The sequence below is a fragment of the Pogoniulus pusillus genome, unplaced genomic scaffold (assembly GCF_015220805.1).
Source record: "Pogoniulus pusillus isolate bPogPus1 unplaced genomic scaffold, bPogPus1.pri scaffold_50_arrow_ctg1, whole genome shotgun sequence".
Lineage (NCBI taxonomy): Eukaryota > Metazoa > Chordata > Aves > Piciformes > Lybiidae > Pogoniulus > Pogoniulus pusillus.
Window position 1 is genome coordinate 1083903 of NW_026974708.1, and position 25009 is coordinate 1108911.

The 25009-nt window shown below is 47.9% G+C and overlaps 1 protein-coding gene across 1 annotated transcript; it reads right to left on the reverse strand.

Annotated features, from left to right (window-relative positions):
- Nucleotides 1–1393: 1393 nt before the first annotated feature.
- LOC135174204 (uncharacterized) lies at nucleotides 1394–24842 on the reverse strand. Its single transcript, XM_064141436.1, has 2 exons — nucleotides 24352–24842; nucleotides 1394–2111 (listed from the first exon to the last, which is right to left on the reverse strand). The coding sequence occupies exons 1-2, from the start codon at nucleotides 24604–24606 to the stop codon at nucleotides 1935–1937; spliced, it is 432 nt and encodes a 143-aa protein (XP_063997506.1). The 5' UTR covers nucleotides 24607–24842; the 3' UTR covers nucleotides 1394–1934.
- Nucleotides 24843–25009: the final 167 nt, after the last annotated feature.

Sequence of the window (25009 nt, forward strand, 5' to 3'; positions counted from 1 at the left end):
GTTGGACTTGATGATCTGTGAGGTCTCTTCCAACCCTGATGATACTGTGATACTGTGATAATATAACTAAGGCTAAGAGTTTATAATAGGAATATTATAGGATATAGGATATTTAGGATATAGGGATATTATGGGATATATTTTTTTTATATATATCAAGATAGCTCTATAGGATAAGGATCATGTAAAAACAACAAAAAATATTAAAAAAGGGGGAGGGAGAGGAGAGAGAGGAGAAAAGGAGAGAGAAGGAAAATCTGAAAATCCTCTAGTTACATCACACAGAGAAATTCACCCTAGATAAGGGTTTCCACAGCTGATATCAATGCCCTTCTGGAGACACTGTCTTCAAACTGCCTCAGGTCATTAACAAATTCCCAGACAGTTGGAAAATTGTATTTCTGCCCAACAGCAGCCCTCCCAGTGTGTGTGTGTATGTGGAAGGGGCACACTGGGTCAATTTCTTTAAGAGAGCTGCTTCACAGGGACATCCTCTGCATCCAGAGGCAGTAGGCAATCTCTACAGATTATCTCTTGTGTAGGCATTTGCCTCAGGTACATGATTCCTTGTTCCATGTTAGCCCACTTAAGGGGATGGAAGATCATGTCATCCTTGGAGGGGTATCTGTGTCTCACAGATGTGAGGAGTCTCGCCCAAAGTGTGCGGGTGCCATCCAGCCTCCCCAGCTCTTTATCCACACCCCCATCCCTTGACAAGGACCCCAGCTGCTTAGCTTCCCTCTGATCTAAATCCATGGTTTCTGCTCCTCCATCCCAGCAGCTCAAGAGCCAGGCTAAAAGAGATTGCCCATTGGCTCTGGCATGCTCCTGTCACATTTGCCTGATATCTTTCCTGGGCAGAGATGTGATAACTATGACCTCACTATCAGATCCATTCCCATCTGGTGCATGTTGCTGGGGGGTGCTGGTTCCTGCAGAGTTTCCTTCTGTTGGATCCCTGTCTGGGAAAGGGCTCATCTTTTGTAAATTAGTTGTGCAGGTAGCCACAGGGGCAAGAGAGAGAGCATCAGAGATTTCTGTCTGTGGAGGTTGAGCCCAGGGCAGAGCTCAGGGTAGGACCTGGGCCGGAGCTGCACTTGAGGCAGGGACTACCACACTGTGGTCTGCCGAGCCACTTACGATCAAGAAGTCAGGGTCAGTCTGAGCATCCTTGCAGCTGCAGCCACAGCTGGGCAGTCCACCCCTCCGTCTTTCCCTGCTTATCTCTTTCCCAAGGGTCCTAATGACTGCGGTCAAATGTGGATGGCACATGGTACAGGCAAAAAGGGCAATAAAACCTCCCCGAATCACATTTAAACACAATGCAAAGGTGTGATGGTTTGGGTGTTCCCTGCACCCCCACACTTTTAGAAATCACCCAGACTAGACTCAGTCAGCTCTGGAAATGTGAGTTAAGCTATTTATTTACAGCTAGCACAATATACAAGCAGATATTTACAGTATATACAGTCATAGACAGAAATATATAAGGTAAAAGGTCATACAGAAACACAACTCCCCTCCCAGAAACCTGAGTCCCCAGGAGGGGATCTCAACCACCCCTACACTTCCCCCTACCCCTCACAACCTTACCCCAGTCCCAAGGAAGAATAGAGGTTTAGCCAAGAGGTTAAGAAGCAAAGGTGGGTGGAGGGTGTGTTAGAGAGATGCAGCTCAGCCAGCAGCCCAAGAGAGAGTGACAGAAAAATGGCAAAAGTGTTATCCAATGTTTTCATTTCTTGTTCCCATATTTCATAGCAAGACTCTGAGGGAAGTAGACATCACCATTGTTTTCCTTTTACAGCCTGTAATCCACTTCTTCTCACCAAAACATTCTAGCTAGCTTCAAACTAGCACAATCCACCCCCGTCTACTTCACTCAGAGTATTGCTGAGAAGTGATCCAATCTAAAACAGTATTTACACTAATGAATATTACAAGTTCAGCATGTCTGGCACAGCTGCGCTCATGGGTGGAGTCACCTCGTCGAGGGCACGAAAATCAACTGTCAGTCTCCAGTCGCCGTTAGGTTTACGCACAGGCCAGATGGGACTGTTGAAAGGTGAATGAGCTTTCTCGATAACAGCCTGATCCTCCAGTTGACGAATCAGCTGATGAATGGGCAACAAAGAGTCACGGTTAGTTCTGTACTGCATATGATGAACAGTTTGAGTTGCAATTGGCACTTCCAGATCCTCTGTCATGATGTCCCACAACTGCAGATTCATCAGAAAGTTCAGGTCTAATGGACAATTTCAATTTATCATCCTCAATCTCTACAGATGCTATTTCAAAAGCCCATTTGTGACCCTTACGATCTTTGAAACAACCTTGTCTCAAAAAGTCAATTCCCAGAATGCAAGGTGCATCAGGACCAGTTACAATAGTATGTGTCTTCCACTCTTTACCAGTTAAACTGATCTCAGCCTGCAACTTAGTTAACTCTTGAGATCCACCAGTGATTCCAAAGATAGAAATGGACTCTGTCCCTTTGCAATTGGATGGCAACAAAGTACACTGAGCTCCTGTGTCAACTACAGCCCTGTATTTCCGAACTCTTGAACTGCCAGGCCACCTAATGAATACATTCCAATAGATTCGGTTCTCTCCACTATCCCTTTCCTCCTCCTGGCTGGAGGCAGGGCATCTCTAATGCTGAACATGGCATGTGGAGTGTGCACAATGATTGGTGTTGTTGTGAGAGGAATTGCAATTGTTGGAACAATTACAGTTGCTCTGGGGAGCTGAAGAAGTGACACCTACTTTCCTGGCATTGTTGCCTCTGTTTCTGCCACTCTGCAGTTCCCTGACTCTCTTTGAAAGAGCTGAAGTAGGTTGACCATCCCACTTGTTCATGTTCTCACCATATGTGTCACGCAGAAGTATCCACAGTGACGCACATGATTGCTGATGTCTGGGTGGAATTTGTCTCCTCCTGGGCTGGAATTGCCTTGCAGGAGGTGGGCGTCTGTTCCTGATGACAGAAATATGCACCCATTCAGATGATGCAGGGATGGCATCTCTTACCAGATTGGCAATGGAGGTTTTAACGTCCTACTTCAGTTCTTTCATGCTATTCCTAACACCATTCTCAATGCCATCTTTCATCCCCTTTATCTCTGTAGTCATAGTTTGTATGGCAGAGACGATGGCAGAATGTGCCAAGCTGTCCTCTACCTGCCTGAGCTGGTCAGTGAATTCACCAACAGTGAAAGACCTTCCATTATTACTCCTTGATAGGAACTTGCTGGCCAAGATGTCAGCATAGGACGAAGGAGCAAGCTTAATAAGCTTCTTCATGAGACCTGTTCCAAGAGGAATGTCATCAGGCTCATGTGTGCCATGATCTCCATAAAGCACTTCCTTCACAGCAAACTCCTTCAGAAGCTTAATTCCCTGCTCAACGGTGTTCCACTTCTTGGCAGCCCATGGCAGATCATCTCGGGAAGGATATCTCATAGCCACAGCCAACAGGAGGCATGTCCACAAGCTAACCCTACCAAGAGGACTTGCCAGGTATTTGTCCACTCCACTCTCCTTGGTGAGTGGTCCTAGCTGCTTGGCAGACTTGTCTCCTACCTGCAGGGCACTGGCACCAATAGTACGACATCTCACCAGCCAGCTTAGGATTGATTCACCTGATTCCCTTGAGTATTCCTTTCTAACTTCCCTGACCTCTCTGAGGGGATCATTGGATTCCTGGATGTCATCCTTCTCCTTGATCTGGTTGTCCCTGGCCTAGAAACAGAACTTTCCTAAGAGCACTCTTAAACTCATTGGAACCATCCTCTTTCTTGGCAGCCAACCTCACAGCTCTCCTCTCATCGGAGTAGTGGGATCTGAGCATGTTCACCAAATCCTGAAGACTCTATGTCTCCTCTTCCTCCTCTTGCTCACCAGAGGTCCCCTCTCTTACATCCTCTTTTGAATCACACTTTGTCAAATGTTGTGCCTTAGCTTTCGCCTTAGCAGGCACCAAAAGGGCATGCTGCACAGCGACAGACTTTGACGAGTCTACTGGAGGGTTTGAATCATTGGGGGTCTGACCTGAGGCCTGTGAGTTCAAATCTGCCTTAGAGGTAGAGTCCTCGCCTGCTGCCTTGGGATTTGAACTGGCTGAATTAGTGTTGTTAGTTGAGGGAACATCTTGGCTTGGAGTAGTTACCTGTGTTCCTGGGAATCCTGCCAATCTGCCATGTTATCATTCCCAGTTAGAACATTGGCAGCTTTCCCAGAATCTCGGGGAGGAGGAGGTGTAATGGTTGATCCTTGCTGTGCCCCTGAGTTATCTTTGTTTTGGTTTACGCTGGTACATTGTTTATCTTTCATCTGCGACAGAGACAGCTTCTTAGTTCTTACAGGCATCACACTCAGATTTTTCTTACATAATGCCAGAATTAATATGAAAATCAAAATTACAAGACCTAAAATCACACTCAACAGAAATGCCACAGTATGATGTGAACAAAATTCTGAACAAGGATCTGCCTGACTTTTAGGTAAGATAACTCTCATGAGGGCAGTAGATAAAGCAGAAGTACTACTTCCATTTTGTGCTAGTTTGAAGCAAGCTAGAATGTTTTGGTAACAGAACTAGATAACAGGCAGTGAAATGAAAACAATTGATGTCAACTTCTCTCACAGTTACGCTGAGAGCTCTGGGAAGAAGAAGTAAACTTTCTCCATTTTGTCTCTCACTCTTGCTTTTGCCTTAGACCGAGACACATCTTTCTAACATCACTGCTTTCTAACCCTGCTCCCTAACCTCTTGGCCGCACCTCTCTTCTTCCTGAGAACTGGGGTAAGGTTGAGAGGGCCGGGGGAGGTGTTGGGGTGGTTTGAAAGCCCCTCCTGGGGACTCAGGTTTCTGGGAGGGGAGTTGTGCTTCTGTATTGTTTATCCTTTGTATATTTCTGTATATAATTGTATATAACTGTATATATTGTAAATAGCTGCTTGTAAATTCTGCTAGCTGTAAATAAATTGCTTCATCTATATTCCCAGGGTCCGTCTGAGTTAGCTGGGGCAAATTCAAAAGTGTGGGGGGGCGGGGTAACCCCCAAACCATCACACACTTCCTGTAATGTTACTGGTGAATATCCCTGTGACATTACAGGTAAAAGATTCAGTGGCATTAAATCCAACATAGCCAAGGATGAAATCCCCCCAGCTCCAAAAAATGGATGTGAGTTTAGCTTTGATCTTCTTAAAAATTATATTGACCAAAAAATAATCAATTTGGGCTTTGATCCAATTACAAATAAGAAAACTGAAAATAGGCCAAACAGTAGCCCCCACTAAGTAAAATAACTTCATTAGCTTCATTCTGATTCCCAGAGTTAATTAACAGTCACTGAAAATGAATTTGTCCCACACTGGAGTGCCAAATAAAAAGATGTGATGGTTTGGGTGTTCCCCACACTTTAGAAATCACCCAGACTAGACTCAGTCGGCTCTGGAAATATGAATGAAGCTATTTATTTACAGCTGGCACAATATACAAGCAGATATTTACAGTATATACAGTTATAGACAGAAATATACAAGGCAAAAGGTAATACAGAAACACAACTCCCTTCCCAGAAATCTGAGTCCCCAGGAGGGGTTCTCAACCACCCCTTCACCTTCCCCCTACCCCTCTCAACCTTACCCCAGTCCGAAGGAAGAACGGAGGTTTGGCCAAGAGGTTAAGAAGCAAAGTGGTTTAGTCCAAAATGGAGGGCGAGGTTAGAGAGATGTAGCTCAGCCAGCAGCCCGAGCGAGAGTGTTGTGCCGAGTGTGTTATCTAATGCTTTTATTCCTTGTTCCTATACTTCTCAGCAAGACTGTGAGCGAAGCAGACATCACCAGGAATAGGGAAATGGTTTGTTAGCAAGGAACAGTTGCCCGAGATGAAACAAATACAGTATAGACCTTGGGCATGCAATGTGTGGGTCAGACAGACCTCAGAAGAGAAAGATAAGTAGGATCCTGTGGTCAGGACTGCTCAGATAGTTGCATAGCAACATATATCAAGAAGCAGAGAAAGCAATGAAGAAAGTAGAAACAGCGTCTTTGGTCTGAGCAGAGTATGTTAGCCAATCATGTAGTAGATACTAACTTTTTTACTGTAGTTCTAACCAATCAGTGATTAACATGCCAGCCTTTCGGAGACAATATATACCTGCCTGTTTTTCTAATAAAGTGGAATTTTGGCTTGCATCAAGTCGTTGCCCTGTCCCTTCATTGCGGCAAACGGTGACCCCGATGTGATATCGGTGCTTATCATCTGGGATATGAGGACGACAGCCACGAGCTGAAAGCTGCTGAAAGGAAGCAGATTGCAGGCCTGCACTTCATCACCTTCTCGAGATTGGTAGGTGAGCTTGGAGGAACTTAAACATGGGGAATCAAATCTCACATGAAGAAAGGGACGTCTATAAGCTCATGAAAGAATTTGTATATGAACATAAGAAAGAGATATCTGGTTATGAGCTGGAATTACTTATGAGATGGGTCAGGGATAAATTCCCTGACACTACAGAAATTACGGTTTTTGAGTCGGAACTATGGGACAAAGTAGGGGTCTGTTTGTGGGATCTTTCTACAAATGGTGATTTAGAAGCACAGTGCTTGCTTGCACCGTGGCGAAAGGTGTTTGAGGCTGTTAAAGAACAGGAGGGGAAGTCGGGGAGAGCATTTAATCCCTTAGACTTAAAGAAGAAGGGAATGCAGAAGAATGCTTCGACTCAACCCTCTGCCCCTCCCCTGCCTTTTGATGCTAACGACTTGCCTACCCTACCGGTGCCTAAGCCATGAGTGCGATTTAAGCCCACTGTGGGAACTTCGCAATCAAAATCACTTAGTGAAGATCCTTTTGAGTTAGATCCCTTCGAGCCTGAAGAGGAACCAGACCTGTATCTACTGGATGGTCATGATCCCCGTGTGGTGTGGGCATCAATTAAGCAACGAGCTTTAGATGAAGGGGATGCTGACATGGCAGGGTGTATCACGATTCTGCCCCGGCCTGCCACAGCATTAGCCTGTTTTATCGCAGCACCGGTGATCTATCCAGGGCATGGCAGCAACCCCCAGTGGGAAGCTCTCAGCTTTTCAGTTACCAAAGAGCTGTGCCATGTTGCTGCTGACAATGGACTGGGTCGACATTATTTTGCGGGATTGCTTGAGTCCATTTATGAAAGTTATGTTTTAACACCTTATGATTTGAAGACAATAGCCAAATTGCTTTTAAACTCTTCTCAATACATGCTTTGGGAGTCGGGATGGCGTCAGAGTTTAGAAACTGTTTTACAAAGGTTTGCAGCGGGGAATAATCCAGCCCTGCAAGCCTTAACTATGGATCATCTGATGGGCATGGGGCCGTTAGCCGATCCCGTTGCTCAGGTGAGAGATTGTCCGAGAGAAGCTCTGGACGCCACTAAGGAGGCTGCTAAGTGAGCGCTCCTTAGGATTCCAGACACCTGTAAACCCCAAAAGGCTTTTACAACTATTATGCAAGGACCAAAGGAGTCATTTATGGACTTCATAGCAAGACTGCAGGAAGCTCTTGGAAAGCAGGTTGAAAACGAGGAAGCCAGGGAGATTTTACTTCAACAATTAGCAATTGAAAATGCCAGTGTGGACTGTAAGAAGTTGCTGAAATCATTACCAAATCCAAAACCCTCCCTGGTTGAGATGATGGAAGCTTGCAATCGCTTCGGGATGTCCAATTTTAAATGCAAGACTATGGCAGCTGCTTTTGCTGCTGTGAACACAGGGGGGAGGGCGACTGTTTGTTCTGGCTGCGGGAAGCCAGGTCACATTAGGAAGAACTGTTACGCTCAAAAGGGGCAAGTGAATAAGCCTATATCAATATGCCCCCGGTGCCAGAAAGGTCGCCATTATGCAACTCAGTGCCACTCTAAACACAGTAAACAAGGGAAGCCACTTCAGGGCAACTGGCAGAAGAGCGCGGATTGGCGCCGCGCTCCGACACAAATGGTACAGCCGGCACAGCAGCTCTCCGAACGCCAATCTGCGGCTTGCAACGAGCCACAACAGGCAGTGCAGGACTGGACTTGGAAACCAAACACGCAGTGACTTTACTCGATTCTTCAGTTCAATTATTAGACACCAACTTTCAGGGACCTCTGCCAAAAAATACAACGGCTTTGATTTTGGGAAGATCGTCAACTACCCTGACTGGTCTTTTTGTATTACCAGGAGTTATTGACAGTGATGCAAAGGAAGTGAAAACCATGGTTTGGACACCACTCCCTCCTTGTATGGTTGCAAAAAATAGCCGTATAGCTCAGTTGCTTTTACTTCCTAGGGATCCATTTAATCCTCAAACAGTGAAGAAACGTGAAGGAGCTTTCGGTTCAACAGGACTTCCAGAGGTCTATTGGACTCAGTAAGTGTCTAATGAAAGACTTATACAAAAATGCATAATGAAAAAGGCAGACCAGCAGGTTGTTTTAAATGGCATTATTGATACTGGTGCTGATGTCACTGTTATTTCTTTGGCCAAATGGCCCCCGGTATGGCCACTGGCAAAAATCTTACAGCCACTGGCAGGAATAGGGGGTGTGGGGAAAAGTCAGCAGAGTGTGGAATTTATACAGATTGTTGGGCCTGAGGGAAGGATTGCAACTGTTAAACCTTTTGTGTTGCCGGTACCTATGGTCCTGTGGGGGAGAGATGTCCTGTCGCAATGGGGCCTCACACTGGAAACACATTTTTAGAGAGGGCTGCTGATGGGCTTGATACCCCAAAATTATCTTGGAAAATACAAATTCCTATATGGGCAGATCAGTGGCCCCTCTCTGAGGAAAAAGCTTCGTGCCTTGGAACAGTTAGCACAGGAGCAGCCAGAGCAAGGGCACATAGTACCTTCTCTTAGCCCCTGGAATACTCCTGGTTTTGTGATTCAAAAACGATCTGGCAAATGGCGTTTGCTTCACAATTTAAGAAAAATTAATGATGCTATGGAATCCATGGGAGCATTGCAACCAGGGCTCCCCTCTCCCACAATGATTTCTAAAAATTGGGCTTTAACTGTCATAGATTTTTGAAAGATTGCTTTTTTAGCATTCCTCTTCACCCTGAAGATGCTCCTCGGTTTGCCTTTTCCATCCCAAGTGTTAATATGAGAGCACCTTTAAAGCGTTATCAATGGACTGTATTACCACAGGGGATGAAGAACAGCACCACAGTTTGTCAATGGTATGTGGCTAAAGCATTGTCTCCAGTACGTGAGCAATTTCCTCAGGTATTGCTGTATCATTACATGGATGATTTGCTTATTGCTGCCAAAGATCCATTTGACATGGAACGGGTGGTACAGGAGGTTTGTGCAGCCATTGAAAAAGCCTGTCTTTGTATCTGTAAAGAAAAGATACAGAGATTTGAACCTTGGCAATACCTGGGATGGAAAATAAGAGCTCAAACAATAACACCTCAGAAGGTTCAGCTGCAAACTCAAGTGAGCAATTTGCATGATATTCAAAAACTACTAGGTTCTATAAATTGGCTACGGCCTCTTCTGGGTATTTCTAACTCTGATTTGGCCCCACTATTTGAACTTCTAAAAGGTGACATTCATTTGTCTGCCCCCCGTTCTTTGACTCCAGAAGCAAAGAAAGCCATTCAAAAAAATCTGTGAAGCCATACAATCACGACAGGCTCATCGTTGGGACCCTGACCTGCCACTGTTTCTGATAATTCTGTGGGATGATGTTAAACCTTTGGGTCTCACCTTTCAATGGGATTTGAGCCTGAAAGATCCATTGCTACTTCTTGAGTGGGTCTTTTTGCCCCATCAGCCTTCAAAAACTATTTATTCCCAGCCAGAAATGTTTGCTCATATTATCATGAAAGCCAGGAATAGGGTAGCTACCCTAACGGACAAACAATTTTCAGTCATTTACACCCCGCTCACAGATGCTTATTTTATCTGGCTGATGCAGAATTCTTTACCATTTCAAGTGGCAGTCCAGGGGTATGTGGGTCAGTTTTCAAATCACCCTCTGCCCCACAAATTGTTTCATTTATCTTTCGCTCTGGCAGAGGAACCTAAGAGAAGCTTTCAACCACTAGATGCAATTACCTTTTTTACAGATGGGTCAGGAACATCACAAAAGTCAGCAATAGTTTGGTGGGATGTTAATATGCAATGTTGGAATTCAGAAGTTTCTTTATGTCCAGGTTCTCCTCAAACAGTGGAACTAGCAGCAGTAACACGTGTGTTTCAATCACATCATGATAAGCCTTTCAATTTAGTCACTGATTCTGCCTATGTGGCAGGGATTGTTATGCATGCTGAAGCTGCTGCACTTAAAGATGTTTCCAATCCTCACCTTTTTGATTTGCTGCAGAAATTGATTTTTCTTTTAAATAACAGACAACATTCATTTTTCATTATGCACATTAGATCTCATACTGACCTCCCAGGATTTGTTGCAGAAGGGAATCGTCAAGCAGATTTACTAACTTTACCAGTTTTGACTTTACCTGATCGAATGGCTCAGGCCAAGCTCAGTCACATGTTTTTCCATCAAAATGCAAAAGGCTTAAGAAGGCAATTTGAATTGTCTGCTCAACAAGCAGCAGATATCATTGCATCCTGCCCAGATTGCCAACGTACCATTGTACCTACAGGTAGCGAAGGTGTTAACCCTCGTGGATTAAACAGCTTAGAAATCTGGCAACCAGATGTGACTCATGTTCCAGATTTTGGATTGTTTAAATATGTACATTCTTCTATTGATACCTTTTCTGGAGCATTATCTGCCTCCTGTCACAAAGAAGAAAAAGCAAAGGATGCAAAAAAGCATTTTCTTAGAGCCTTTGCCATGTTAGGAGTGCCTTGAGCTATTAAAACTGATAATGGCCCTGCCTATATTTCTCAATTCTTGCAAAGCTTTTTTTCAGCATGGGGAATTCGGCATGTCACTGGGATTCCACACTCCCCTACAGGGCAATCTATCATTGAGAGAGCACATCAGACTTTGAAATCTCTTTTGCAGAAACAAAAAGGGGGAGGAGGGATTTCAGTGACACCTGAAGAAAGATTACAAAAGGCTCTTTATGTTTACAACTGTTTGAATTGCACAAGCACAGATGATATCCCACCAATAATGCGACATTTTGCAAATAATCGCCTTTTTGAGCTTCAGGAAAAGCCACCAGTTTTAATTCGTGATTTAGAATCAGGTAAAGTCAAAGGTCCTTATCCTTTAATAACATGGGGAAAAGGATATGCTTGTGTTTCCACAGAGTCAGGTCCTAGATGGATACCAGCAAAATATGTTCGTCCTTACAAGGGATCGATTCAAGAAGATCAGACGGACAAGGACAAAGTAATATCTTTGACTCTGGGATGAAAGTTGCAGTTATTGTGATCTTGGGAATATGGGAGGTTGGATTAGTTGTTAGTTTAGTTAATGTCACTGAATTAGAATTGCTTTGTTTAGTTATGGTCACTTTTTAGAATTTAAAAATGCTTTGTTATGTATTGCTTATAATATTCTTGCTACTTCTACTGCTACTATGTATTTTGTTGTGTATTTAATGAATGATTGGTTGTGCTACTGTTAGGTTCTCCTCTGTACAACAAAAAGGGGGAGATGTAGGAATCGGGGAATGGCCTGTTAGCAGGGAACAGCTGCCCAAGACGAAACAAAACACAGTATAGACCTTGGGCATGTAATGTGTGGGTCAGACAGACCTCAGAAGAGTAAGATAAGTAAGATCCTGCGGTCAGGACTGCTCAGATAGTTGCACAGCAACTTATATCAAGGAGCAGAGAAGAAAGTAGAAACAGCGTCTTCGGCCTGAGCAGAGTATCAGCCAATCATGTAGTAGTTACTAACTTTTACTGTAATTCTATCCAATCAGTGAGTAACATGCTAGCCCTTCTGATACAATATATACCTGCCTATTTTTCTAATAAAGGGGATTTTTGGCTTGCATCAAGCCATTGCCCCGTCCCTTCATTGTGGCAAGTCAAAGGTCCTTATCCTTTAATAACACGGGGAAAAGGATATGCTTGTCTCTTCACAAAGTCAGGGCCTAGGTGGATACCAGCAAAAGATGTTCGTCCTTATAAAGGATCAACTCAAGAAGATCAGATGAACAAGGACAAAGCAACAGCCTTGACTCCAGGATGAAAGTTGCAGTTATTGGGATCTTGGGAATATGGGAGGGTGGATTAGGTGTTAGTTTCTTTCTGTTTTCAAAAACGAATGTTTGGATTACTTTAATGTCACTGAATTAGAATTGCTTTGTTTAGTTATGGTCACTCTTTAGAATCTATTTTTTATAAACCTTTTTGTGGGATGAGGACTTATTTCATTTATTTGTAGTATGTAAAAATGCTTTGTTCTGTATTGCTTATAATACTCTTGCTACCTATATTGCTACTATGCATTTTGCAGTGTATTTAATGAACGATTGGTTGTGCTACTGTTAGGTTCTCCTCTGTACAACAAAAAGGGGGATGCAGGAATAGGGGAATGGCCTGTTAGTAAGGAACAGTTGCCCGAGACAAAACAAATACAGCATAGACCTTGGGCATGGAACGTGTGGGTCAGACAGACCTCAGAAGAGAAAGAGAAGTAGGATCCTGCAGTCAGGACTGCTCAGATAGTTGCATAGCAACATACATCAAGGAGCAGGGAAAGTAACGAAGAAAGTAGAAACAGCGTCTTTGGCCTGAGCAGAGTGTTAGCCAATCATGTAGTAGTTACTAACTTTCTTACTGTGATTCTAATCAGTGATTAACAGGCCAGCCTTTCTGAGACAATATATACCTGCCTGTTTTGCTAATAAAGTGGAATTTTGGCTTGCATCAAGTCATTGCCCTGTCCCTTCATCGCAGCACCAGGCTACTGTGCTGGAGGTGCTGAGACATTCCCATACTTATGAAGTGACCTCAACTGCCCTGTCCCAAACCTTGCAGCTCTGGCAGGGTGGTTCCTGGCCCAGGCCTTGTCCTTCAATCTCTCCTGACTTAGACAATAAAAGTGGCAGCAGTGATCCACGAAGACCAAACCATCTCCAGCCCTCTCCTGCCCACCCTCCACATCTCAATCCTAACCATCACTTCCTGGCACACAACCAACTCCCACCTGCCTTTTGGGGACTCCAGATACCCATCACAGCTGATGTCCCTCAGAGCCCACAGAGGGGTGAAATGTGGGCAGGAGGGTCTGGAGGAGGTTAGGAGGTGCACCGTGGATCCGCAATGGGTGGGGTCCTGCTGTTGTCTCAGTCTGGGTTCTTTACCTGCTGGGCTGCTCTAAGGGGCAGATCTGCAAACTCTGCTTTTCCCCAACCCAGACCAGCTGATGGAGAGAGAAGGACACAGATCCTGCCAAAGAGAAGCAAAAGGATCAGAGGAGAAGACTAACCTGCAAGGGATGGTTCACACTGCCCAGGACCATGCTGCAGAGCCAGGTTTTGCTGGGAACAGCTCCCAAGGCCAGCAGCATGAGCACAGCAGCCAGGCAGGGCTGCTGATGATGGAAGGGCTGAAGAAGTGCAGACTCAACACAATCCTCAACCATGTGCACTCACTCTGTGTCCCCCAAGAGTCCCCAGGACCTCAACAAGGTCCCAAGGTTGGTCTAAAGCCCCAGCATGGCTTCACTGAGGACCCTGGATAAGAGCCCAGAGAAGAATATCCTGAGAATAAGTCAGAGGAGCTCAGGTGCAGCCTTGAGGGAGAGGAAGAGAAGGAGGACAAGGAGGAGGCAGAAGAGTACAAGAACAAAAATAATGAGGACAAGGAGAAGAATGAGTCTGCAGTGGCCTTCTCTATGTGCTCATGTGCAGGCAGAGCTTCCCACCCAACCATTTGCGTTCAAATTCCTTCCAAAATGCTTAAGAAGGCTTAAAAGCAACTGAAAGGAATCACCAAAATACCTTCCAAACTTGTCCAAAATCCCTAGAATTTCATAAAAATCTCTTAAAAGCTCCTAAAATCTAATTCCTAAGAGATTTTAGTCTCTAGGCTCATGTGCTCATCAGGAGGCTTTTCCCCCTCAAATCTCTTAAAAACAAACACCTATAATCATCAGAATTTCTTCATAAGCCATTAAAATAATTCAAAACTCTTCAAAGCAAATTGCTTGGAACTGCATGAAAAATCAACAGCATCTCCTTAAAGCTGTGAAACAGCCCTAAAAACTGATTAAAATCCTTTCAAACCTTTTGGTTCATACAAACACCAATGGCACAGTAAGCTCTGGGCTTTAAGATTGTTGGGGAGATTTTCAGGAGATTTTGGGCTCGCATAACTCTTCAGCTATGACTGAAAATTTATCAGAGTGTCTTTGAAACGCCTCAAAGCATCTTCAAATGTCAATAAATCACTTTTAAAATGTGCAAAAGCTCTTGACATATCACAAAAATCTCTGACAAGTCCCTAAGAGCTCTTAACAACCAATTCTGAAGAGATTCCAGTCACTTTCTAGGCTTACTTCTACATTGGACACTCTTCAGAAATGGTTTCAAACTGCCCTAGAAACCATCAACATCCCTTCAGAACTCTTAAAGGCTCTAACTGAAACATGCTGCAGACTTAGTAAAGGCACTAGAAAAGTTCAGCAGGTGCTGCAAAGACCTTTGCCCAAGGGAAAGGTGAAGTAACAATGAAAACCTGTGATGGAAGGGCCAAAGGGCCCTAAGTCAGTCCCAAAAATATGTCCTGAAATCCAAACAAACCAAATACATCCTGGTCTGTCCAGGCCATAATCCCCCACTCCCCCTTGTGGAGTCCAGGGAATGCAAGAAAGGGACAAAAGACCTAGAGCCAGGGAGTCTGAATAACAAGGTCTTGCTTGTGTTTACATCTTTGTGTCAAACAAGGAGCAGGCACCTGGTGGATGCTCACCTTGGGGCAGGCTCCTGCCTCCCACCAAATTTGGGTCACTTGCATTCCACTGGCTGACAGCTTTTATTTCCCTCTGTTGTCTATGGCGAAATCAAGTCTGGGGCAAATGACACAAGCAAGTCAAAGCTGCAGACATGGTGCCTTGATGCTTTGTGCCTCATCTGCCTGGAATTCTGCCATGCCTCAGTTTACCCAGAAGCACAGAAGCATTGTGGTTGGAAGAGATCCTCAGGAGCATCAAGCCCAAACCTTATCTCTACTCTACAAAGTTTACCTTTCAACCATATCCTCAAGCACCACATCCAAACAACTTCTAAGCACATCCAGGGTTGGTGACTCAGCCACCTCCCTGGGCAGCCCATTCCAGTGCCTGACCACTCTTGCTGGGGAAAAATGTTTCCTAATTGTGCTGGTTTGAGGCTAATATTTACTGAGAGAAATTAAATTCTTAGCTGTCTGTGCTAGTTTGAGCCTAGCTAGAATGTTTTGGTGAAAAGAATTAAGATGATAGTCTGTGAAAAGGAAACAATGGTGATGTCTACTTCACTCAGAGGTTTGCTGATATGCATATGAACAAGAGCACAAACATAGATAAGGGACTTGCTCTCTGTCTGGGGCTGCATGAACTTCCCTCTCCAACCTGCCTGACTAATTCTTCTGCTTCCTAACCCCCCTGGCCGACCCTCCAAACTACCTTGAATGTAAGGCAAAGTCTTGGGTAAGGTAGAGGGGTGGGAGGAAGGTGGAAGGGTGGTTGGGAGCCCCTCCTGGGGACTCAGGTTTCTGGGAGGGCTGTTGTGTTTCTGCATTACTTTTTAACTTGCATATAGCTGTATAGATTGTAAATATCTGCTTCTATATTGTGCTAAGCTGTAAATATAAACCTTCATTCAATTTCCAGAGCTGCCGAGTCTAGTCTGGGTGATATTCCAAAGTGTGTGTGGGCAGGTAACACCCAAACCATCACACTGTGAGAACAAAACAGTAATCTATATCTCTCAGTTTTCTGCTGAGAAATGCAACTACTCAAAATATAGCTAAGACAGGCACTTCTCACACACTGCTCTGCTCTCCCTTCTGGCTGTGACTTTCTTTCTGACAGTCTGGTCTCTGTGGCTGACTCTGCCTTTAACTCTCTAATCCACCTAACCCCTTTTTCCTCTAACTTTCTTGTTGTCTTTTTTTGACACTAATGTCCAGTCTAAACCTACCCAGTGGCAGCTTGAAGCCTTTCCCTCTTGTTCTATCACTATTTACCTGTGAGAAAAGACCAGCAGCATCCTCTCCACAACCTCCTTTCAGGTAGCTGTAGACAGTGATGAGGTCTCCTGTCAGCCTCTCCTTCAAACTAACCATTCCCAGCTCCCTCAGTTGCTCTTCATAAGATCTATCTTCCAGGCCCTTCACAGTTCCCTTGCCCTCATCTGCACTGGCTCCAGCACCTCCACATCCTTCTTGTATTGAGGTGCCCATAACTGAACACAACACTCGAGGTGTGGCCTCACCAGAGCTGAGTACAAGAAGACAATCAACTCCCTATCCCTGCTGGACACAGCATTTCTAATCCCAGACAGGATGCCATTTACTTTCTTTGCTACCTGCGCACTGCTGGCTCAAAGCACAAGTGCCTGGCACAGCACCAATAGGCAAAGAAGTCATTGCTGCACACTGGCCAGAACCATACCAGTCTGGCACTTCATCAGGAACTCTGCTGGCAGGCAAATAGCTGCCCAGACCAGGCAGGAAGGGGCAAGCCCAGGTGAGCCTGGTGCCCCCATAGAGCTATACTGCTGCAAGCAGGCAGCTGCAGCCTTGTGAGCCTGTCATGGAGGATAGCAAAGGCTCCTAGCAGGCCTTTGCCGAGAATATTGCAGTGTCTCACACTGTAAGCCAAAAGCATTGTAAAGCCAAAACAATCTTCCAGTCCCATGAGAAGTTGCCTCCCTAGTGAAGATAAAAGATAAACATTGGCCATTGTTTTTCCAACTGTCAGCCTTGGTTCTCATGCATGATGACCACCTGTGGTGGGCTGAACTCTGGGTGGTCTTAGAAACTGTTTTGGTAAGGTTCTCCAATTGTGCAGGTTGATTATAACTTTGTACCAATCTGTAAAAATAACATAAAATTACCTGCAGTGCTCGGGCACAGCTCCTTAGGAACATTATAAAACAGTGTGCCTGCCTGGATCGGGAACCTTTTGCCTGCTCTGCTCCGCTCGCTCGCCTGCCTGCCTGGCTCCTGCTCCAGATCGGCCTGCTCGAATACAAAGGCCGCAGCGGATGAACCGCCCGCTTGGGCCCGATCCTGACAGAGGAAGGGACACCGCCCAAAGCTTCGAATCCAGCTGAACTGAACTGCCTAACAGTGAGTAGAGCAATGGACTCTTTTACCTGAAGACTGAACAACTTCAGAGACTCAGAAAACTCTAGAATCACAGACTCTCTTTATTTGCCATTTTCTGAAATGTTACTCTGCAGCCTCATATCAAAAGAACTCAGGTGGGTGATCGAGTTTCGGGAGGGGGGTCTCCGTGTCTGAGCAATAAATCACTTGATCTTTACAAGTTAGCCTCACGTGTTTTCCCCACAATTCCCCTAAAACTACCTTCCACGCCAGAGCCATAAGCTGCTTCCAGTGCCCACTCCATACCTAGAGCCTCAGGGCAGCCAAGAGAGGTGACAGCACCTTGGGAACCAGGAGAAACTCCAGCGGGAGCCAGCATCCGGCCAGCACCACTTTGCTTTGTGTTTAACCTGCAGTCTTGGCACTGTAAGCACAGGCCTGGAAAGATTCCAGAAATACTAAACCTGTGAGTAAACATTTTCTATAAAGCCTCTCTGTAAAAGTTTCTCTGCTTAACTCTGCTTTGGACCTTGTGGCTGTTGTCAGTTGGCACTAAGGTTCCCCTAGAGGGCAAGCAGCACACTGCGCCACGGGACAGTCCTCCCAGTTTACATCCTTGGTTTACATTTTCAAAGTTTTGCTAAAATTGTTTACAGTTGTTCAGTACTGCCCTGAGCACTGCACATCTCCTGTAAATATCTTGCACAACGATCCTGTGGATAAGCTACTTCAATATTTTATATTAACAAATAATAATTAATAATTTTATTGTGATGTCTGCCTTATTCCTAATTTAATACTTTCATAACAAAGCCTAAGCAAATAAGAGCAGGAGAACTGATGCTGGAATCAGTAACTGGAGTCATCCCCTCATGGTGCACACTTCCACCACCACATTATTCACAGACTAATAACAGATACTCTAATTCTAACTGTATCAAGCCATCCTGTCAGACTGACTCAGGAGCACCTAGCAGGAAGACTGAAATCTGCAAAAGGAATTGGGCAAAGCCAAGGCCTGGCTGTTTACCAAAGCCACAGCCTGCAGCACACCAAGTACTGAAGGTGATACATGCCTGGTAAAGTCACGTTGAATGGCTGCAGGATCCTATCCATGTGAAGGCAGCACAACCAATTGCCCTATAAAATGAGACTTGCCTGAGTGGCTAAATGAGGTCTGAACTGCTTCTTACAGGTAACCAGTGACACTGATCTTCTTGGGCAAGAGCAGAAAGAAAAACACAAGAGGAAGAGACCCTGTGGAACTTAGAAGCTGATGAGCAGCACACATCAGAGCCAGACAGAATCACAGAATGGCTCAGGCTGGAAGGAACCTTAGAGATCATCTACTCCAACCTCCCTGCTATGGGCAAGGATGTCTCTCAACTAGACTCGGCTGCTCAAGGCCTCAGCCAGCCTGGCCCTGAACACCCCCAGGCAGGAGGCATCCACAACCTCCCGGGGCAGCCTATCCCAGGGTCTCAACACCCTCATGCTGAAGAGCTTCACAAGATCCAATCTAAAGCTACTCTCCCTCAGCTTAAACCTTTCCCCCTTGTCCTGTTGCTAGATACCCGTAGGCAAAGTCCCACTCCAGCCCTCCTGACGGGTCCCTTCAGTTCAAATAAGTGTAATGAGAATTAATGCTGAGCTTTGCTTTGCTTTCCTGTTCTTGAGCCTTGAGGATGCTTTTTTCTTCTCAAGTGGCAGAGGTCTCACACAAGCCCATCCCCATGTACTTGTAATCATGCAGTCCCCTGGCACAGGACCTGGGTATGCAGCAGCACCTCATGGATGCTGCAGTAGCCCCAACCTCTCTGCCAGCAGTCTCTTCATTGCCATGAGAAGAACACATCATCTACTCCAGCACCAGATCTGCAGCTCACCCCTGCCCAAGTCTGGGCTGCCCCACATTTTCCTCCTGACCACTATCAAGAAGCTTAGGACAGTCCTAAACTGAAGGCCTCTGAGGCCTTAAACAAGAGCTAAACCCTCTCAGTTTCTTTTAAGACACACAGGACACAACTCTGCATCACCTGAATGCAACCCAGACATGTTCATTAAGCCAGGGCCTGAATCTAAACCCAACTCAACCTAGACAGGCAGGCTTCAATCCCACAAAACTTCACTTCACAGCTGGATGCCCAAACCTAACAGGCTTCCACCTAACCTAAGCCCTGGCACACTCTCAATGGACACTGAGGAGCCTGCAACTCAACAGGAAGTTCACTGCAGGACCAACCAGAAGAGGAATTAAACCTCTGGGAAAAGGACTACAGCCTAAGGCCCTCAGCTATGACCTCATCAGTAGATCATTATTCTCTGCCAAGCACAAAGATACCAGCACTTTACATTGGGTGCCTGAGCTGGCACAGCTCTCAGCCTACTCATCCCTGCAGAGCTAGGCCAAGCAGGCCCCCTGCTAGGAGATGACCAAATCACTGCACAGGAATTCCTGACCATCTTCTTTATGCCTATTATGAGTGGAGGACTTGGGAACTGGCCTGTATCACACACAACAGGCACCCCAGACACAGCATTCCCCTGTGTAAACAATAACCTTTGATTCCTACCCCCATCTTTACTACTCCTTCTGCCCTCCTGCACCATAGAAGCAGGAGCAGATACAGCAGAAACCTTCTACTGCCCTTGCAGGAGACTTTCTCCATTGATCTGTTTAGAATAATTGTACATTTACTTATCCAACCGATGCGTGGAAGTCAGAGTGACAGGAACTACATGAACTAATGGAAGCTGCAGAGCTTGAGGGACAGGATGAATTAAAAGCTTGAGGCCTGTTTACTTCAACACAGCAATGTCATGTTTAGATGAAGGTAAACCTCTGCGATGCTTCTCTAAGGCGATGTACAGATAACAGGAGAAGAGGCCAGGAACAGAGCAGATGTGCCTGCAGATGTGAGGAGAACAAAAAAAAGAGCAGAGGTGGAGAGGAAAAATGCAACTAAGAGGCAGCCCTCCCAGCCCACTCCCAAAAGCCACTGCCAGGTGTGGCTAAGAGGAGCCAAATGCAAAGGAACAGGAACCAGCAGGAAGTCTGCAGTAGCTAACTGTGTATGAAGTCTGTAAAGCTTGCACTGGGGAGGGGAAACCTCCTGTGTGCCCTGTGCTGTGTCCTGCACTGTATAGCACTCAGTGAACAGTATCTCTTGAGCAGTCACAGCCCTTGACTTGCCCATTTCTTTGTGCCACCTTCTCACAGGTACTCTGGCTCAGCAGCAGCCTCAGTAGCTGCAGGCAGTTTCTCACCACTCCCAGCAGGTGCATCATCCACTCTAGGAGCAAGTAACTTCCTTGCAGCAGTTACCAACATAACACCGCAGCCACCCCACAATGCCAAATTCCTTATTCTATGACCTGACCTTGTTGCTGCCACCCAACTTCTACTCTGGCTCCCAGCCCTCACCAAGGCACTGTCATATTGCTTACAGACCAAACCAAGAACACCACATTCTGTGACTGGCCAGAGGAGGTGACCCAATCCTGTCCCAACAGCTCTTCTGCTGCTTTGCTCACCCAGAAGTTTCCATTCTCATTCTACCAGGCTGCAGCATCACCACCACACAGCAATGTCCTGCCCTGCTAGGAAACAACCTGGTGAGGGACCTGGAGCACAGCCCTGTGAGGAGAGGCTGAGGGAGCTGGGCATGTGCAGCCTGGAGAAGGCTCAGGGGAGACCTCATTGCTCTCTAAAACTATCTGAAAGGAGGTTGTAACCAGGTGGGGGTTGGTCTCTTCTCCCAGACACCCAGGGACAGAACAGGACACAGCCTCAAACAGGTTTATGCTGGACATTGGGAAGAAATTCTTCACAGAAAGAGTGATTGGCATTGGAATGGGCTACCCAAGGAGGTGATGGAGTCATCATCCCTGAAGGTGTTTAAAAGGAGGCTGCAGGAGGCATCCGGTTCCATGGGTTAGTTAATTACAAGGGTTAGGTGATAGGTTGGACTCAATGATCCCAGAGATCTCTTCCAGCCTGGTTAATTCTGTGATTGGGCTCTGTAGGAATAGCCTGAGCCATACTGGCCAGTGGGTGCCTGGCTCCTAGCCCAGCAGCTGTGGGCAGCAGGAATGGATGTAGACACCTGAGCACACCTTACACCTGCTACCATCACCACGGCTATCCCCACAGCAATCAAGGTTTGCAGCTCACCAGCCACACTTCACGGCAGAACCAGCAAATGAGACCCCTGTGAGCCCTATGCTTTGTCTTCTTGCCCACCTTAGGAGGCCTAACATGAACTGGTTTAGCCAATTCCTCCCTAGGTACTGCTTTCCATGACACACACTATGCAGTTGCTCACTTCCACTATGTGCTCTCAACAGCAGCTCCATTTCCTACCCCAGCTGCATTCCCCCTCTCACTCCCCCCATTCACAGGGCACAACCTTTGCCACACAGCAGCAAAAGCTCACTTGGGAGTTACCTTTGCAGACAAAAACTTCACATTTTCCCCACAACACTTCCTTGCCTGTTCTGACTGCTGATGCCAAAGGGGATAGAAGATGTGGAATGTAGTCACTTAGGTAACCATGAAGCATATAAAGCATCATAAATCAGGCACAAGCAAAGCAAAGTGATGCAAGCAGGCAGAGACACAGGAGCTCTCCCATGGGAAGAAGAATCCTGTGTTCAGAAGTGAGGACATTGGTAACTTTGGCCAGGAAGGTGACCTGCAGCTGGTGCCAGACGAGCAAACCTGGTAAGAAGGACAAAGCAAGGAAGACATTGAGCCTTCATCAGAGAGACCCCAAGAGACAAGCAGCAGATGGCAGTGAGCAGGAGCCAGGGGAAGGGGCATTATGCAGATGAGTTCCAAGAACTGATTGTAATAACCCCACCGATCTTAGAGCTGACTGCACTAACCCTGCCCACAGACTGACTGGGAATGGGTTTGTAGCATCAGTACCTACCTGTGCAGGAGCAGCTGTGCGAGCTAGGGGAGCTCTCCCCTCACATCTGGTATGCAATAAACAGAGCTTCTGCACCACACTCTGCCTGCTGTGAGGTTTTCTGTTCCACAGATCACTGCCCAGAGCTCACCCCTGTGACACACCACAGCTCCATGTGGCCCAATCAGCTCAGCCACTGCCCTGACCACAATGATGTGCATCACCTGAGAGGCCTTTGCCTCCAAATGAAAGGTCCTGCCCCAGAACTGACCCCCACTGACATCATCAACTCCACAGCTGCCACGTCCCAGCACCCCTTTGGAGAGCAGCCCTCACTGGTACAAACAGGATCCAAGTGCACCTCCACACTCACCCCATTAACCCTATCACTGTCTGCCCCAGCACCATCACAGCAGACAACTCCTTACACCCCTTACTGTCCCAAAACATCCCCACAGCCTTGCAGCCATCCCAGCACCACTGCCAGCACTGCCCCAGCCCCAGAGCTCTCCAGCACAATTCCCACTCTCACCCAGCCTCAACACAGCTGCCTCAGCACCCCCACTGAGCCACCCCAATCGCCCCTCGGGGTAATCCCTGCACTGATTCTAACACAGCAAAGAGTTAGCAACAACCTCCACCCAGAGCATCCCAACCCCGCACGAATACAACAGCGACACACCCCTGAAATCCAGACAGACACAAAACATTCCCCCAGCACCAACAGCCAGAGCCCCAAACTGCCAACACTGCACAAAGCCACCAAGCAGCACCCAACAAGTGCCACACCCAAACATGCCTCAGCACACCTCAGTGCCCCCAAGCCTCTGGAACAGGATCCACCACCACAGATACGCAAGAGACAAAACTCACAAACACTGCCCCCAGATTAACCACAAACAACACCAAAGCCACAAAGGAACCCCGAAGGCTCAGCAACCACTCACACCCTGCAGCTGCTGCTGACACCAACCCAACCACCCCACAGGGCAGCCATGGATTAGATGCAGCTGCCAACCCCCTAGGAACAGCATCAAATAGAGCACAGCAGCTCCTGCCTGGCCTTTCTCCACGGTCTCTGACTCAAAAGGCTGTCGTTGGAAATTCGACCACAGGAACTACCTTAAACCACTCCTCGTTAAGCTCCCCTACCCCCTAGGCACCACAGCACTCACAGGTCTGCTTCTGTTCTCTGTGCATGTCTGCAGTGGGTTATTTACCCCACACAAGCACCATGGGCTTGAGGGCAGAGCCTCTGCTGTACCCATCACACAGATGGGCACTATGCCAACAGCAGCTCCTACTAACCCCAGCCCTAATGATAGAGAACGATTAAGGTTATGGCTGCAGGAGCCAGTGGAGGATCTCCCTGCTCACTGCAGGGCTTGGGCTGGATGAGCACTGGAGGTCTCTTCCAAACCCAAACCCTTCTCTCTTCTATGGTATTAGGCTCTGTAAGACTTCAACTCCGCTCAAAATGCTTCAAAAGCGTAGAAAAGACTTGCAGAGTCAGCACCGATGAAGGAGTGGGCACAGCAGACCCCCACGCGAGGGCTCTGATGCCACCAGCCCCAGCACAGCCAAACTGCCCCACAGCTGCCACCGGCCCCAGGCGCTCCCAAGCTCGGGCTCGCCACAGCCACAGCACCCACGCCTGACACCCCCACCAAAGCCACGGACAGGCCTGGGCTCTCCCCCTGTGCCTGGCAGTAAAGCGGCACCAGGAGCCCCCCACACGCCCACCCCTCACCGGCCCCACCCGCGCCCACATAGCCGCACACAGCCCTCCCACGGCACCGCACACCCCCACCCTGCACACCTCTGCCGGCCCCACCCGCACCCCACCCGCACAGCTCCCACACCGCCCCCAGCGCCACACACCCACACAGCTCCCCACGGCCTGCCCGCGGCCCCACGCAGCTCCCCACACTCACACCCCCCACACCCGCACACAGCCTCTCACAGCCCCAGCGCTGCCCACTCCCACCCTCACGCCCCTCACCCACACCATAGCCGCACACAGCCTGCCCCACACCCACCCACTGCTGCCGCACAAACCTGCACCCACCCAGCGCACCCACACGCACCCCACGCACCCTCCGCACCCCAACCCCACGCACCTGGCCCCGGAGCCCCACACGCCCCTCCCGGACCCAGCACACGACCCTCGGCCCCCGGGGGCTCCGCTCCCCCTCAGCCCCACCGCTGCCCTCTCCCCACCTGGCACACGCGGGGGGCGCAGAGCGGAGGCCGAGGCAGAGCTCCGCGCACAGGACGGTGCCGAGCGCCGGCCCCGGCAGGCACCTGCCGGCCTGGGGAGCTCAGAGCCTGCGGTGCAGATCTCTGCTCTGCCGCTGCCGCAGCCACGTGCGCCAGGGGCGGGAGCGGAGCGCGGGCCGGAGCGGAAGTCCCGCCCCCAGCCGGGCAGCCGCAGCCAATCAGCGCCGCAGGAGGAGCAGGGCCCCGCCCCGCCATGGCTCCTGCCCGCGGGCAGCAGCAGTGGCCGCGCACACTGCGCCCAGCTCTGCCCTCACCTCTGCGCCGCAGCTGCGCAGCCAGAGGCCGTTTCTGCCCTGCTCCGCTGCTCCGCTCCCCTCGTTCTGCCCTCGCTCAGGTTCCTCTCACCTCTGCTGCTGCTCTGCGCTGCGGGGAGCAGAGGCTGAGCTGCTGTGCGCAGCCTCCCTGCGCCGCCTCTGGCTCGGTGCTTCTCTGCTCTCTGCCTGCCCAAAGCATCGCTGCTCGGAGCGCGCCTTGGGGAGAGGCAACCTGCGAGAGACAGCCTGTGCCGAGCAGGCTCCGCGGGGCTCGGGGCGCTGGCGGAGCTGTCTGAGCCCTGCTGTGCTCTGCGTCCCAGCAGCGACAGTTCCTCTGTGCCTGT